The following is a 16001-nucleotide window of genomic DNA, read 5'->3' on the forward strand; positions in this document are numbered from 1 at the left end:
TTGAGGCATAATAGAAGTTTATTTGCAAAGTTTGTAATAATACAGTGGTTCTGTCATTGTGACATCCAGCGTGTAATTTGTACACTATCTACATCCTGGTATGATTATACAGATTCATGTTTATGGTATACTTTGCTAGAAAATAATTCAGAGAAATCACTATGTAAGAACTACTGTAAATGTTTACAGAGGAGGAGTAAAATTATCAGAGAATTTTGTTTCATTTTCACAGATAGAGTCATTATCAAAAAAGGAAAAATACTGCCTGAGAGGAAGAATTATCACTTGTGCTTTTCCGAACCAAAGAAACCTGAAAACTATACAAATATTTGAGACTATCAGTTACCTGGTAAATTCTATGCCATGTAACAAGATCACTTCATCACAGGCATTGCTGTTGTTACTACCATAATTTAAGGTTTTGTGGCTCTGTTACAATAGAATAGTTTCATCTGAGCAGATAAGGCACTAAAAGTTAATACCATGAAGTTCACAAAAATTAGAAAAGTAGAGCAATTTAGGACTATTACAACACCTTTCATGAAATAGGAACAACTGGTTTTAACAAACTGCTGGACTGACATAAAAATATCTGATTTTAAAACATATTTCCGCCTAAATAGCTTGAAAATTTTTGGAAGTAAACCCTTGAGATGGTTTTCATTCTGATCCAGCATTTGGTCTCCTCTTCAGCTTAATCCAGATGCCATTATTTGGACGAAGAATCAATTCTCCAGATATATGAAGCTCTTCCAGTTTTTGACATGACTCCACCCAAAAGCGCCGCAGGATGAGGGCTAGAATAGTTTTCTCCTCCATTTGCGCAAAGCGCTGGCCTATGCGTTACAGGGCAGGAAGAAAAGGTATTGTCAGGTTGCATCAATGGCTGCTGCACTTGCACGTTCACAGGGCTACTCCCAAGAACAGGACAGAGCAAGGACTGTGCATCTACCTTGAGAACAGAACTAGCCTTAGGCCAAAATCAAGTTTATATGGATACTAATAAAACTAGCACTTTTCTCTGCATGAAAACTCTGGCCTTCCTGGGACAATCCACAGTGTGCCTTCCTTCCCATAGTACACGGAACCCAAACAACAAAGTGGAAACAGTCAACACTTTATACTGAACTAATACAAAACACAGCCTTGTCATATCTCTTGGATGGACTAGGTAGGGGGAACAAGTGGTACATCAGAGCAGAAGATGCAGTACAGGGACTGTAGAGAGAGAAAAATCTTATTGCTCCATATATGTGGAGAGGAGCAAAGGAGATATGACTGCAATGGAATGACACACAGACCTTCCTTCAATGATCATTAAACCTCACGCATGCTGATGATCTGGTAGCACAGGCGGCAAAGTTCAATTTACACTTCAGAGAAAGGTGACGGAGGAAAGGGGAGAAAAGAGAAACATGAGAGAAATCAAACCAAGTGCCACAATTCTGGCAGTTCACACAAACTAAACTGAAAAATGGGAACAGGACACAAAACCAGTGCTCAGAACTTTTTCTGTTCTCCCCTCTGTGTAATATGCTTAGACAGATGTCCATACACATGTACACAGTGATGCATTTCTGCAATGGTATTAATGAACCATCTCTCCTGCACACTTTCCTTCACACTCAGGAACTAGCCAGACATATTAGATTAGATCAGATTTCTCTATGAAATGTGGAAAGACCTAGTTTACTGTTCTTGTGAGACGGACACTTACTACCAATGAGACAAATCAAAACAAATCAAACCCATTCCCCCTCCCCCCCCAAAAAAAAGAAACCAAACCAACAATCCAAAAAAACCCAGAATAAGTTATATTTCCTATTCTTGTAAATGGTATGACATTTTCTGGATATTCCCCACCTGTAGTTAAAATCAGTGCAGAGAACAGTCTTGTCACGTGTTCTACAATATAAACAGCAATGCCTCTATTCTGAGCACAGATTAATGCCAAGTGTCTCAGTGGCATCAGGAGAACTAACAAATTCTGGGATGATAGTAAGAAGACCAAACTACCTACAGTGTCAGAAAAGAGGGAAAAAATACATCCATTGCAGACTGTATGTTTGGGACACCCAGCTCAGATCATGAAAGAGAGAGAGTAGATGTTTCCAGAGCAAAACAGGTGCAGGGCATTTGTCTTCTCTCATTCTGTCTTGCTAACACTGACAATCAAAAATCTGGAAGCAATCCTGTCCTAACACAGGAGCCAAATAATATGCTGACAGGGTGCACAGGCAGTGAGGAGGAAACGTCAGCATGATAGACACTGGTCTCTAGGAAGAAAGGAAACCCTTGGGAATAACAAATGTGACAGCTCAAGCAGGGCCCACAGTGCCAAGAATACAGGGGTGGGGCTGGGTGGAGGGGGAGCAGGAAGGACAGTACACAATTAGTAGGCACATCAAGACTTAAATTTCTGATACGCTTGTTGCTGTTTCGATTGTCACACCAAAAGCCAAGCTATTACATTACAAAAGGCTTCTTGAGATACCAACCAATGCAGTTCCTGGGACCAGCTGAGAAGGGCACGTAAGCATATGGATGCCTTCCCTTAGCATTTTCAGAGAAGAATCGTTCAGGCCTGAACTCCTCTGGGTCTGGGAAGATCTCTGGGTCTCTGTGCAGGGCATAAGTCAAAACAAGAACATTTGCGCCTTTTGGTATCTGATATCCACCTAAAGAGAAAAGGGAATGGAAGAAGAACGGTCAAAACAACAGCAAACAAGTGACTTTTTCTACACAAAAGCACAGTAAAAAATAAAACAATGCTGCCATTTACTTGGGAAACATCTCCAATGAGGACATGCTAACAGGATAGAAAGTGGCAAACACAGATTACTTACTAATACAGCAGTCCTCTCTCAAGGTACGGGCAAACATGGGAACTGATGGGAAGAGCCGAAGGGCTTCTTTCACAACACACTCAAGGTATCGAAGCTGTTTCAAATCGTCTGTTGTAACAGGACGGTCAGTGTTGTCTGTCCAAAAACAAACAGGGGGATGAGCAAGATCAAAACTCCCCATTTCTGGGTAAACAAACTCAGCCTAGATCCCTCCAGGAATTCTCATCACGCACCAAGACTACATAAAAGAAGGTGTTACACATATATTGAACATGCATATCTTGCTCCAAAGATGTAAGGTCGGTTGTAATAGGTAAAGGTAATGGCCAGTCTTCGTGAACGAAGAACCGGGGAAGGTCTTTCCACCTTCCAGCCTGCGCATTGGATTTTTTACGTGAGACACAGTGTGCGCGGAACTGAGCCCTCCCTTTAATCCTAAGGTTCATCTGCCGGGGCCAAGCGAGCTTAGATGGTGGCAGCGAGGTCCTCAGGACGTAGATGGATTGCCTTACAGGGCTAACGAGCTCCATCTGCCCGGGGGTTTCAAGGTTGGTTGTACTCCCCTACAGATCTCCCAGAAACATCCCAATCACTTCTACCTGCGGAAAGCTCCAAAAGGGGGGCCAGAAGGTATGCTCCTAACTCCTCTTCTACATCTAAGCTTCTAACATCTCCACTCACTAATACAGCAATTACCACCAAAGACCCAATGAAGGGGAGAATGGAAACTTACCAAACACCTCGTCCAATTCTTTGTGAACCTTCTTCTGAACTTCAGGATTATGCCCAAGCAAGTACAGGACCCAGTTCATAGCAGCTGCTGTTGTATCATGGCCCTAGAGGTCCAGATTTACCAAGACATTCACTTCAACTCTATTCCTGTGCACCAGTGGGCTTTGTAAATACTTAGGTGTGCAGGTAATATGGGAAGTGATACTTATTAGTCCCATGACCATGAGAAAAACATGAATCAAGAGCGAAGCACTCTATTCAACACACTAATTATCAAGGTATAAGATGACCCACAATTCTGTCAGGTGCTGAAAACGGACCAAAGGAGAAAAGTATTGAAATAACCCAAGCAAAATCTCTCTTGATTCTCATAAGCTGTGGGAAGTACCAGTCTCTACACAATGAAACAGACATATATTAATCTTTTTGGTTACTGTCCAGCCAACAACATAACATCTGGGGGGCCAATGACTACTGCAGGAGAGATAAAATGGACACAACCTGTAACCTTTACAAAACTATCTAAAAATGGTCTACTGAGACACATTACAGTAGTCAAAGGAGAAAATATTTCTTGGCTTCCTATGAAAAGGGGATCAATTACTATTTCTCAGCACTTAGGCGGGAAAGGAGAAGAAACAAAAGGGGAGAGGAAACGAGAACCAAAGAATTTTAAAAAAAAGAGAGGAGAAAGGGGAGAATAGAAAAGTTGACCAAAAAAAGGATTTTGGTACTAAAAAAGTGCACGTGCAGTGAAGTTCAGGATGCTGAAGTACTACAGAAATAGTAATAATGGGAAGAGAGTTTCCCTATGTTACAATAGCTGTAATATGATTCTATGACATAAGCTCTTCTGAGAGAGAATTCAGGTCCACTTAATAGAAGTGTGTGGGAAACTTGTGAAAATCTTGTTTAAAACCTTTCATTAGATAGAGAACCAGACATGAAGGAGGGCCATGAAAATGATCAGAGGGTTCAGAGGGAATGGTTTTAAACTAAAAGAGAAGATATTTAAATTAGATGTTAGGAAGAAATTCTTTACTCAGAGGTAGTGAGGAACACATTGTCCAGAAAAGTTGTGAATGTCCTGTCTCTCAAGATGTCCAAGGCCAGGTGGGATGGGGCTTTGGGCAACCTAATCTACTAGGTGACATCTTTGCCCATGGCAGGAGGGTTGGAACTAGATGACCTTTAAGGTCCCTTCCAATCCAAACCATTTTGTGTAAGATTCTATGAGAATACAATGCACTAATACACAGCTGACAACAGAACCAGGAGACTGCAGCCAACACGGCAAGGGACAAAATGTGAAGAGAGATGACAAAATGCAAGTCAAAACACTGAAACTATTCAGAGCTCTCCTCAGTGTTAATGAGGTTTGCAACATGAGCCAAGAGCCCACGGTCCAGGTCAGCCATTAAGCTTGTATTACTCACCTGCTTTCATGAGTAAAGCCTGCTCACATAGGCAGGGCCTACCACATATGTACTGCCCAACATTTTCCAGGACACATCAACGTTTCTATCCTACCTTTGTAGGATAGAAAGATTGATATTTCCTCTTAGGCTTCCAGGGCTAAAATAACTCCATACTAAAAGCAACCTCCTGAATTAAGAGAAGAGTCACTACCTTCAAATTCTGAATCTCAGGTTCTGGTAAAAAAAACATCCAAAAGAAACAAACAGAACCAACATCAACAACAAAACAAAACCAGAAAAATCAAACAAACAAACCAAACCAAACCAACAAACAAACAAATAAAAAAGGGTTCCTTGGTTACCTCAAACATGAAAGTATCCACTTCCTCACGAATGTCCCTGTAGCTCAATTTGTTCCCTTCATCATCTGTTGCACTCAGCAGCATGTCTAGGAATGCTTTTCTCTTTTTGGATACACTTTCTTCACTGTTGCCATCATTACCATGTTTCTTTTGCTTGGTGTTTTCAAGTTCTGCAGCTTTTTCTGCAATGACCTGAGATTAGAACCATTACATCAGATATGATGCATTCAGCACAAGCCCACAGTCTACATCATACAGTTTTGTCCAAACTTATCCAAACAACAACATCCATCTATAGCAGTCCACATGAGCTAGTTAGCATAGCTATAAGCATTAAGTCATGAACTCTGACTGACCTTTTGTGTTAGTAGCTGAAATATGACCAACACTTCTTGTCCCATGCAACAGAGTGAACCTTTGTGTGCTCAAGAAATAGACAGCCAAACCACATAAACAACTTGTTCATCATCAAGAAGCGAAAACATATCCAGAGTATCTGGAACCAGCCAATCATGAATGCCCAACAATGGCAACAGCAAATCAAAAAAATCATCACAATGTGAACAGACTAACCACTAATAAGATCTTCTCTATCCTACACCATAAACTAGGAAAATATCCAACCTGGAGGAACCCAGAAGACTGAAGAGAAGACAGGACCTTTCATCAACACTACACACAGCACTGCTGAACCACTAATTAAACTTCCCAAATTTTCTTCAGTATGAGAGCAATGGTTGAAATTCCCTTTTCTAGGCCAAAGTAAAGCCCCAATAACAGACAGATTTCTTGCTGTTACCACTGTTGTTGCAACAACAAAACAGAATCCTTCAATAAACTGTCAAGTCTGTTCAGAGGAATGGGAGAAAAAATACAGTTTTGTGCACACACGTTGCTTTCCTCACTGAACATGCCTGTATGTCACATATTGAACCATCTTTCACAGAATCACAGAATATGCTGAGTTGGAAAGGACCCACAAGGATCACTGAGTCCCACTCCTGGTTCTGCACAGGACCATCCCCAAGAGTCACACCATGTGCCTGAGAGTATTGCCGAAACACTCCTTGAACTCTGTCAGGCCTGGTGCTCTGACCATTTTCCTGGGGAGCCTGTTCCAGTGCCCAACCACACTCGGGGTGAAGCACCTTTTTCTAATATCCAACCTAAACCCTCCCTAGCATAACTTCAGACCATTCCCTTGACTCCTGTCACTGGTCACCACAGAGAAGAGAACAGTACTTGCCCCTCCTCTTCCCCCTGTGAGGAAGTTGTAGACTGAGATCTCCCCTCAGCCTCCTCTTCTCCAGGCTGAACAGACCAAGTGACCTCAGTCGCTCCTCCTACAGCTTCCCCTCAAGGCCCTTCACTATCTTCGTTGCCCTCCTTTGGATGCTCTCTAATAGCTTAATATCTTTCCTATATCGTGGTGCCCAAAACTGTACACAATATTCAAGGTGAGGCCTCACCAGTGCAGAGCAGAGTGGGACAATCCTCTCTCTCAACTGGCTGGTGATGCTTTGCCTGATGCCCCCCAGGACATGGTTGGCCCTCCTGGCTGCCAGGGCACTGCTGACTCATATTCAACTTGCTGTCAAACAGGACCCCCAGGTTCCTTTTCAAGCTCTCATTGCCCAGTCTGTACCAATATCCAGGGTTGCCCCACCCCAGGTGCAGAATCCATCACTGTCCCTTGTTGAACTTAATATGGTTGGTGACTGCCCAGTCCTCTAATTTGTCAAGGTGACAGGTCACTGGTCTGATGTTCATCCATTCACTATTACCCTCTGTGCTCGATCTGTGAGCCAACTGCTCACCCACCACAAGATGGACATTTTGTCCAAAAGGATCCTCTGAGAAATAGTATTGAAAACTTTACTGAAATCCATCAACTGGCCTTCCTTGATCAGCTAGGTGGTTTACCTTGTCATAAAAGGAAATCAAGTATGATAAGCAGGACTTTCCTCTCATGAAGCTGTGCTGGCTCAGTTCTTTCTGTTAGCACCTACACTAGGTGACATTATTATTTACCATTTCTTTGTCATCTTTTAAGATTTGGCTTCTTACATTCAGTGCACCACACCAGCACAGGAAGAGAGCAAGTGTTACGTTACGTCCTCTTAAGAGCCTCTTACGTCCTCTTAAGAGCCTCTCTCATGTCTCACTGCTGCAAATCCCAATAAAAGGAAGCAAATCATGAAGTACTTAAAAACGCAAAGTCAGTGTGGCTCATTATATGTAATCAAAGTTCAGAGATTATCTCCTTTGTCATAGATATTTATACAATCATACCATATATGCATAGGGAAAACAGCCTGAAAACATCCTCAAAGTAGATTTGGAGGGCAAACATTAGCAAGAGTAGCATGGGAATTATTTGGTGAGTGAAAGGGCTGTTATTTCCAGTCTAATGTGGTGAGAGAACCCTGCATTTTATGCCAAATCAGTGATGCATGCTTAATGGTTTCTGTGCCAAAGTGTCCTACTGCTTAGTGCTGATGTGGAGACCTGCATCTGTTTGCTCATCTGAGCAGATCTGCTCTGAATAGGGGAAAATTGATTTAGCCTTCAATGTCTTAGGGCTGGACCAAATGGCATCAGCATGCAGAGTCCTATGCTTACTGCTCCAAACTTGGCAGCGAGCTGGTGCAGGTGATTCAGATGCTTCTCCTTCTGGGGCAGAACAAGAGTTCAGTGAAGTCCTGCTGTAAGTCCTGACATTCCCTTGTATTTGTATACTTCCTATTGTTTAAATTTGACAGAGCTCCAGAAAGGGAAGTCAGTTGTTGTCTTTTTTTCAGGGAGTTCCTCAGCATCCCAATTGAGAAATAGCTCTTCTCTTAGTACACACATATCAAGGAGTATGAACCTCAATCCCATTTGGAAGCTCTCTACTGAGTGCAAGACTTAGCTCAAACAACTGAAATTATCATTATAAATAACAAACAAACAAAATAATTATACCTTATCTGTAAAATTGTGAAGGATGTTGAGGTTCTTCTTGTGCTCTCTTCCTTCCTTGAATAGCGTGTATAAAAAATCAGGCCAAAGCCAAGGGCTAATCTGTCTCTGTTGGATTAGATCGCTCATCCTAGGGGCAAAATATTTACATCATGTAACATTTACTGACAAAAAAATAAACACTTTCAAAAAAAAAAAAAAAGAGTTCTATGTACTCTAATGAAGTAGAATTAACAGAATGTGTGAGTTTAAACCCATTCATCTGAAAGGAAGGCTGTTCACATTTGTTTCCTGATCTTACACCATCTCAAAATTTCTGTTATCTGTCCCAGCATCACCATATTTTATATCTTTAAGCATTGATGTCTGAGGAGAGCATATTCTCATTTAGTTGGAATCCTCTTGAAACAGATCTATTAAGTCATCAGTCCAGGCCCACATGACTTCAGTAAGGCACTGGCTATGTTGAAAAGACTACTCACAGCAGGCTTCCAAAATATCTGCTCTGAGAACTCAAACAGTCATCTGACAGCATTACATTCTTACTTCATTGTCCAGATCCCATGTACACCAGACACCATATAAAAGAATTTAAAACAAACAATATGAGACTTCAAGTATGCTTATGCTCAAACACACCTGGAGTACAATTCCAGATACCATATATGCCAGACAACATGTAAAAGCATTGAAAACAAAGAATATGAGATTTCAAGTATGCTCAAACAAACTGGAGTATATTTGGAAGGGCCGATTGTCACTGCTATGCAACTCTCACACATGCTTTGGCTGCAGAGACTTCGAGAAGTAATTGCTAGATTTAGGCCAACTTCAAGCACACTTGTGGTACAATTTGAGAAAGGCCAAGGAATCGATGAGAATCGAAGTCTACAAGTTCGCCCTTTCTTTTGTAATGTACCTGTATCAACAAGCTCCAGAGAAAGCTAGGAGTGAGATCATAGAATCACAGAATTATTAAGGTTGGAAGAGACCTTTTAGATCATTGAGTCCAGCTGTTACCCTAGTGTTAACCAACTGCTGAATCATGACCCTAAGTGCTGTTATCTACACGTATTTCAAATACCTCCGGGGTATTTAATGACTCAGGGTTGGTCTGTTCCAGTGCTTTACATTCCTCCATCTCTGCCCCCCTGGCCTTCCCTCCTGACACCAGAAGCATCAAGTCCAGCTCAACTACACAGTAGCTAAGGAAAATGTCTGTTTACCTGTATATAGCAGAAACATAGTCAGAATTCTTATTCTTCTGCGCACCCACATTCTTGCCCATTGCTGTTTCTAGAAGGAGGAAAACATCAACATTTCGCATGTGCAAAGTGAAATGCAGAGTCTGTGTACACAGTAAGTTACTACTGCTCCCAGCTACTGGTTGTCACCACACCATCCCTTTGACAGGTGAATACACACACACCTTCCCGGGTGATGAGCTTGCTTTGCTCAGCAATCTTGCTCCTCAACATAACCTCACTTCAGACTGCTATCTCTGTCCTGCCAATCCCACAAACTCACCTGCTCAGATGCACATAATAAACCCTAGGAGAAAGGATGGCCTTGGGAGGATAGAAATGCATTCACACAATATGCAGGAAAATTACTCCTCAATCACCTCCTCACACAAACTGGCAGAGCTGTACTCATGAGCATCCACATCATTTACGGTCCCAGCACAATAACTGAAGAGGAGGACTTACCACAGATGATATCAAGGGCACACAGAGTGATGTCCAGAAAGACATCAAATGGTTCCTTGTCAACATGCTTTTCAAGTTTCTTAACCAAAATACTCCCTTGTTCATTCATAACCTCTAGAAAATCATTCAATATTGCAAAGTGGAAAGTAGGAGTTATCATCTTCCTCCGCGACCGCCACTTGTCTCCAGTGCTGCAAAATTAATGAGATGAAGGAAAGGTTAAAAACTCCAAGTCAAAAATAAAAATCTCACCATCACAGTACACAGTAAATACTACAGCCTGGAAGAGGTGGACTCTGTAGATGTCTCTTCAAGCTGTTCAGAGCACTTCCCAGAAGGAGCAAATGGCAATATTTCTTGCTCCAGATCTCTCAGAAGCAGAAGTCACCATTTCTTTAGCTGCTCTCCACAAACAGAGATGCCAACAAGCCTCCAGGCAATACAGCCTTGTTGGTCAGTGCAAAGGCTCAGAGGGACCAAGCAGAAGCCATCTACAGGACAAAATAGCTATTCAGCATCTAGGCCTCGACCCACCGCACTGTCTCTCTGAATCACTAGCCATGCTTGCCTTCATCTGCTGAGTGTGAAATGAGGACTGCAGAGAACTAGAGCCTAGGGACATTGCCAAAATGACTGCCTCAAGGCCTGGCTTCCAATTATTGCCTTGGAGATGGGCAACCAGTTCCCTCACATCAGTGAACAAGCAGAGAGCCACAGAGAATGGCAACAGCTTCCTGGGGGTTCTTATTTGCTTTTTCTGAATCACATGTGCCACAGGCACACAGCTGGCACTTGTGCTTACAAGGCAAAACCATCACACCACTACTCCTGTTAACTTGCTATTGGGGCACTCCTCAGGCCAGCTTATCTGTTTGCTGTCTACCAGTGCTGCCATTAATCAGTTAAGAATGGAACATTCTCCTCCATTAGGCTTTTGTAAGCACAAGGAAGTCAAAATACCTCTATAAGTCTATGGTACACAAAACAACCAGCAAGGAAGAAGACTAACAGTGAAAATGCCTGATGCCCATAGACTATCGCGTGTGGGTTTGGGGACCCCTGCGACGGACCCTGTGGCACATTTCGTATGGGAGAAAGGACACACACGAGATGTGACCTACAAAATGGCATTTATTGGAACAAGAAGTCAGCTTATATGCAGGGGGATACAGAAATTTCGGGAACAGAGGTGGGACCTCTGCTTGGAACATCAAATCCCAGGGTTTAGTGATAAGGGGGCTTGAAGGGATAGGCCAAGGGGATATATTTGGCCATATATGGAGAGGGGAGAACAAGGGAAGAAGTGGTGGGGGGCACAGACAGGGGGGTCTTCAGGGGTCTGTGAGACTGCTTCTTATCTCTGGACCCATGCACATCCTGGAGCTGCAGCTGTCAAGGCACTCCTAGATGGATCTCTTCTTCTGGGGCCTCTCTGCAGTCTTCCTGCATCCTTCTCCATTGTCTATAGGCTCTGCACTTTGTTACTGCTTCCTAACTGCCTTCTTTAGGGCCATGAACAAAATTCAAGATAGAAGGTATTCCTCATTCTCTGACATAAACTTGCACTTCCCACACCACATGATGGTAGCTGGCATTTACACTACCACGGTCCCATCATAAAGCACAAGGAGTTCACCTTTGAGGGCTCCAAACAAGCAGCAAAGCCAGCAGTATTGAAAGTAAGTAGTGAATACTAACAGGGGGACCTTGACCTCCTTGCAAAAACTCAAAAGAGGCTCAAAGGCTTCAAAGCTATTGCACCCTCGCCTTGTTCTCACTCTTGAATATCTGCATCATCCAGACTAAACTTTCCTTTACCCTCCCAAGACTGGAGGACACCAAACCCTTACATCATTGCTCTTTCCTCTCTCCACTCCTGACTTATGTTCTTACCTAAGATCACTTCTTATGATCCTCCACTTAATGAAGGAAAGGAAGGGCAGAGTGCAGATACTCTCCAATCATACCCCAGAGCATCACCAACCTCAGGCTGATCCTACTGGTTTACAGCATCTCCAGCTGAGATAAGCAATGCACACAATCTCTCGTTCAGAGATATACACTGCATTCCTGCCACCAAGACCTCTTTCCTATTATACACCCCGTGAATTTCAAAAAGACAGGAATGCACCTGCATTTCATTATACCTCGTCAGAAGTCCAGTGCCCAGCCATGGATGCAGGAACTTGTATAGGTATGATTTTTCTATGTGTTTTGAACTATTCAGAATAGCCTGTCAGAAAAATTAATGGAGAGGAAAAAAATATCATTTGTTAGACAGAGATTTCTTCATTCTTTCTTCAATAAACACTCCAACAGAGAGAAAACTCTTGTCTTCCCAGTCGTAAAGTAAATTATGCAGGTATCCCCAGAAATGCCAAGACAGTGAAAAGAATTCAAAGTTTATTTAGAAGGCCAAAGCACGAGAAACTGCACCTGACAATGCTATTTAAGCATCTGACAGTGCTATTTCAGCACCAGGCCCCAGGGAGAAAAAGGCAAGTTCCTTTTTATCCTCTCTCTGTCTTCCCTGCCTTCCCAAGACCTCTCTACATGACTGTTAGAGTTCTCTCTCTCCAGCATAGCAGAGAGAGAGAGAGAGAGAGAGAGAGAGAGAGAGAAAACACAGCTCTCTCTGTAACCCACTCTGGACTGCAGAAGGGAAGAAAAAATATCTAACCCTCTTCAGAAGGCACTCTGCAGGCTTCCTAAGTGAAAATGAGTTTCTAGCTTTCCCATTACAAATTCTTCTGAAAGCACAACTATTCCTACACCAGTTCAAGGATAATCACTGCCAGTACCAAAACTAACGATTACATTTCATGGCCCCATGACAGACCCAGCAAGTTCAAATGCAGAAGTCAGTCAGAGACAAGCACTGAAATCTGTATTTCATAATGTTCCATCCTTATTTCAGTGGTCCCACCTTCCCTGATGTCTGCTTATATGTTCTGATCTTGGGAGCAGAAGCTTTCACACATGTGGAAAAAAAAAAAAAAACTAAAGGAGATGCTTCTTTGATAAAACATATTATGTTGGTGCTTTCATTTGCTTGCCATCTTCAGCATCCCCCCGCAACTCTCCCCCCTCCCCACCCAGACTAGGCTTTTTTACATACTTTTGCTTTAAGCCTTTCTTTGGCACTGGGTCAGAGGACAATCCCAAGGAAAATCAGCCCAAGTCCTTTTTAACAAAAAGTACATTAATACAAACTAACAGGAGGGATACTGCTCTGCATGACAGTAGAATAGACAGAAGACCAGCACACTCACCTCCACACTGTCAGGATGATACAAAACCATGACAGGCACTGGTCCTATCCAAAGTTTGAACAACGGCAAATGCCTGAACTCTTCAGAATAAAATTTTAGTTGATTAAAAAAGCCTGGAATAAAAGAGTAGATTAGAACTTTTCAAAAAGGGCGTTCATTAAATGATACTTAAGAAAGACTTCTGTATTGAACTCTTTTACACCATATGTCCTGCAATTTTGGTTTTGCTGAAGCTTTATGACCAAGCAGTATATTTTGCACCTGTGGATTTTACAATTCAGATGTCCTAATCTCTAAGGGCATAGACTCATAGGATCATTTATGTCACAGAACACCTGAAAGATATTGCTACTGTCCAGCTGCCAGTTGGACTTCAAACTACTGAGGTCAGCAATTCAGCCAATCCTCCTCCCACATTATTATACACTCATCCAGTCCTTATATTGTCAGTTTAGTTATACGGAAAGCATGGGAGATAAGCTGGATCTGTGAGCAAGGGAGAAGCAGTAGATGGTGTTTAATTTGATCCAAAGAGGTCTCTGATGCTATCTCATCACAGACCACATTCGGGTTCATGCTGCAATACTAGATGTGGTGGCCACTATCAGGATATTCAAAGACTACCCTTCAGAAACCAGCTTAAACAATAAAAGATACCCTATCAAGTCTCTGCAGAGTTGAAAATTCAAAGGTCCCCAATCAGAGGAAAAAAAAAAGAAAAAAAACCAGTTTCCTAATCAAAGCCCAAATACAGCTTTCCCCAGTCTGAGTTCTAATGGTACCTCATCCAACAGGCTTAAGAATGTCAGATTATTTTGCTATTTTTTAAAATATTTTTCCTAGCATTGTCATGATTAAAATATCATGTTTTTCCAGTATTTTTCTACCAATACCAATAAACCAAATCACCATCATATGAAAAGCCCTTCTTTCTTCTGCTATAAAACCTTACCATTTTTTATAAAAGCTATCATTTTTCATTGTCACATTTTAAATGAAAAGTATCATAAAGCACAAACTTCACTCATTTTTACATAAATAAACAAGAACAAAGACACTAACTTAACAAAAGCATGGAAGCTATGTGACTCCTGCTAACAAATGAGATTAAAGACTCCACAGAACATCAGAGTCTCCATCAAACTGCTTTCTAGAGATAGAAACAATGCTCTGTTTTGTTCTGGTTTTTAAAGAAAATTTAAAAAGAAGAAGGAGGAAAAAAAAAAAAAAAAGAAAAGAAGATTCATCTCTCAGTCAGGGTTATATAAACATCCTAACTATGATCCTCCTACTGCTTCTCCAAAGCCAGCTTCCTGGAAAGCTGCTTGGCCTCACATCCACCAAAGACATCTCATACCTGTATTTAGGTATGAGGTTGAATGCAGAGGAAATATATGACAGTATACCCTTGTGAACAGAGGCACCATGTCTCAGCATGGGTCAGCACTGAGCAATTTGTGTTCCAATGCTGTAATCGTCCTTGACTTCACCATAGTCTCTCTTCTGGCAGCATACCAGGCAGCACAGCCAGAAACACATGTGCATAGAGCAGAACCAGCACAAAGAGGCATCACAAAGACACACAGAAGCATCTGGACCACTGACAGCACAGCCAGCAATGCCTTCACACCACAGACTCCTTAAGAAATATGCTCCTGTTAAAAAACAAGTACCAAATGGAAAGGGAACATCTAGCACATTAGTGCTCTCCCATGTACCTGGCAAAAAAGAAGGCCCCATTAATGAGTGCAAGAACAGAAAAGTTTGCTTTTGAGGGATGTACTGTGAATACTCATCAAGTTCTTTTGCATCTAACACATGTAAGTCACAGCTCATTCTGAAAGTGACCCAGCAACTCAACATGGTAAAGTCCCTTGCACATGCTCACTTCTGGAAAGAGAATTGTTTAAGCTTGTTTGGATCACAGCTAACAGTCATGAGAACACAGTGTTCCGCTTTGGGAAATAGCACTTCCTGCAAGAGCCCTCAGCATGCCTCTCTGTTGGAAAAACACATTCCACAGCACTCATCCTCCACCCTACCAACAACTGCAACCATCTCAGTCCAGCATCAGCATCTGGAAGCTGCTGTCAGATTGAATTTTCAGTTAATCTCTGGCTGATAATAATGCTACATTTATGCAGTTTGTCTGCTTTCCCCTTCACTGCCTACTCCTCACACAGTTCCCCTCTGCAGATTGCCCATAGCCCCAAAGAGAGCTAAAGGCATCAGCACACCTTTGATCTCCCATTCCCCTTCCCCAGCCAGCCACAGCTCAAACACACAAGCACCTCACCAGCACTGGCTTCTCCAGCAAACCTCACACAGTGCAGGGACCTCATAGCTGGGCTACAGCATGAGTTGGCCTTACCTTCTCCATCCTGCTCGAAGAGCAGAGCATTTCCCACGACAGGATAGCAGGGGCTGACACCTGGGACTGACTTCATCATCCACCATTGCCTCAAGTAAGTCATCAGGGCGGGCAGGGAGCATAAAACCACAACTGTCAACAACAGAGTGATGACCCCAGCCCCCAAGGGCAGCAGCTGGAGTCTCTCCATGGATCCTTGCACGATCTCCATCATCGCCTCTCAGCCTCCTGCTGCGAGCCTTGATCCCTGCTGCGGAACTGGCTACCCGGCAGTGCCTCTGCACCAAGCTGAATGTGCGGGGAATTTGGCCAGGAGAACAGGAGGTGGAG

General features: G+C 42.6%; 1 protein-coding gene across 1 annotated transcript; it reads right to left on the minus strand.

Annotated features, from left to right (window-relative positions):
* On the minus strand, window positions 1-16001 carry LOC114067779 (cytochrome P450 4V2). The gene is made up of 11 exons (XM_027903447.1): window positions 15672-16001; window positions 13301-13413; window positions 12176-12261; window positions 10029-10219; window positions 9546-9615; window positions 8323-8449; window positions 5359-5550; window positions 3580-3682; window positions 2847-2981; window positions 2499-2678; window positions 1-836 (listed from the first exon to the last, which is right to left on the minus strand). Exons 1-11 carry the CDS (start codon window positions 15883-15885, stop codon window positions 661-663), a joined length of 1587 nt encoding a protein of 528 aa, XP_027759248.1. The 5' UTR covers window positions 15886-16001; the 3' UTR covers window positions 1-660.

Source organism: Empidonax traillii, unplaced genomic scaffold (assembly GCF_003031625.1).
Source record: "Empidonax traillii isolate 1590-97213 ecotype Southwest subspecies unplaced genomic scaffold, ASM303162v1 scaffold960:size377693, whole genome shotgun sequence".
NCBI lineage: Eukaryota > Metazoa > Chordata > Aves > Passeriformes > Tyrannidae > Empidonax > Empidonax traillii.

Bases quoted from the DNA above. Each gene is read 5' to 3' on its own strand.
- LOC114067779 (XM_027903447.1), bottom strand. From the start codon at position 15,885: ATGATGGAGATCGTGCAAGGATCCATGGAGAGACTCCAGCTGCTGCCC. The intron at 10,220-12,175 runs GTATAATGAAAT...TTAATTTTGCAG, and splicing joins GGCACTGGACTTCTGACGAG to CACTGGAGACAAGTGGCGGT. The intron at 9,616-10,028 runs GTAAGTCCTCCT...TCCTCCTTCTAG, and splicing joins TGCCCTTGATATCATCTGTG to AAACAGCAATGGGCAAGAAT.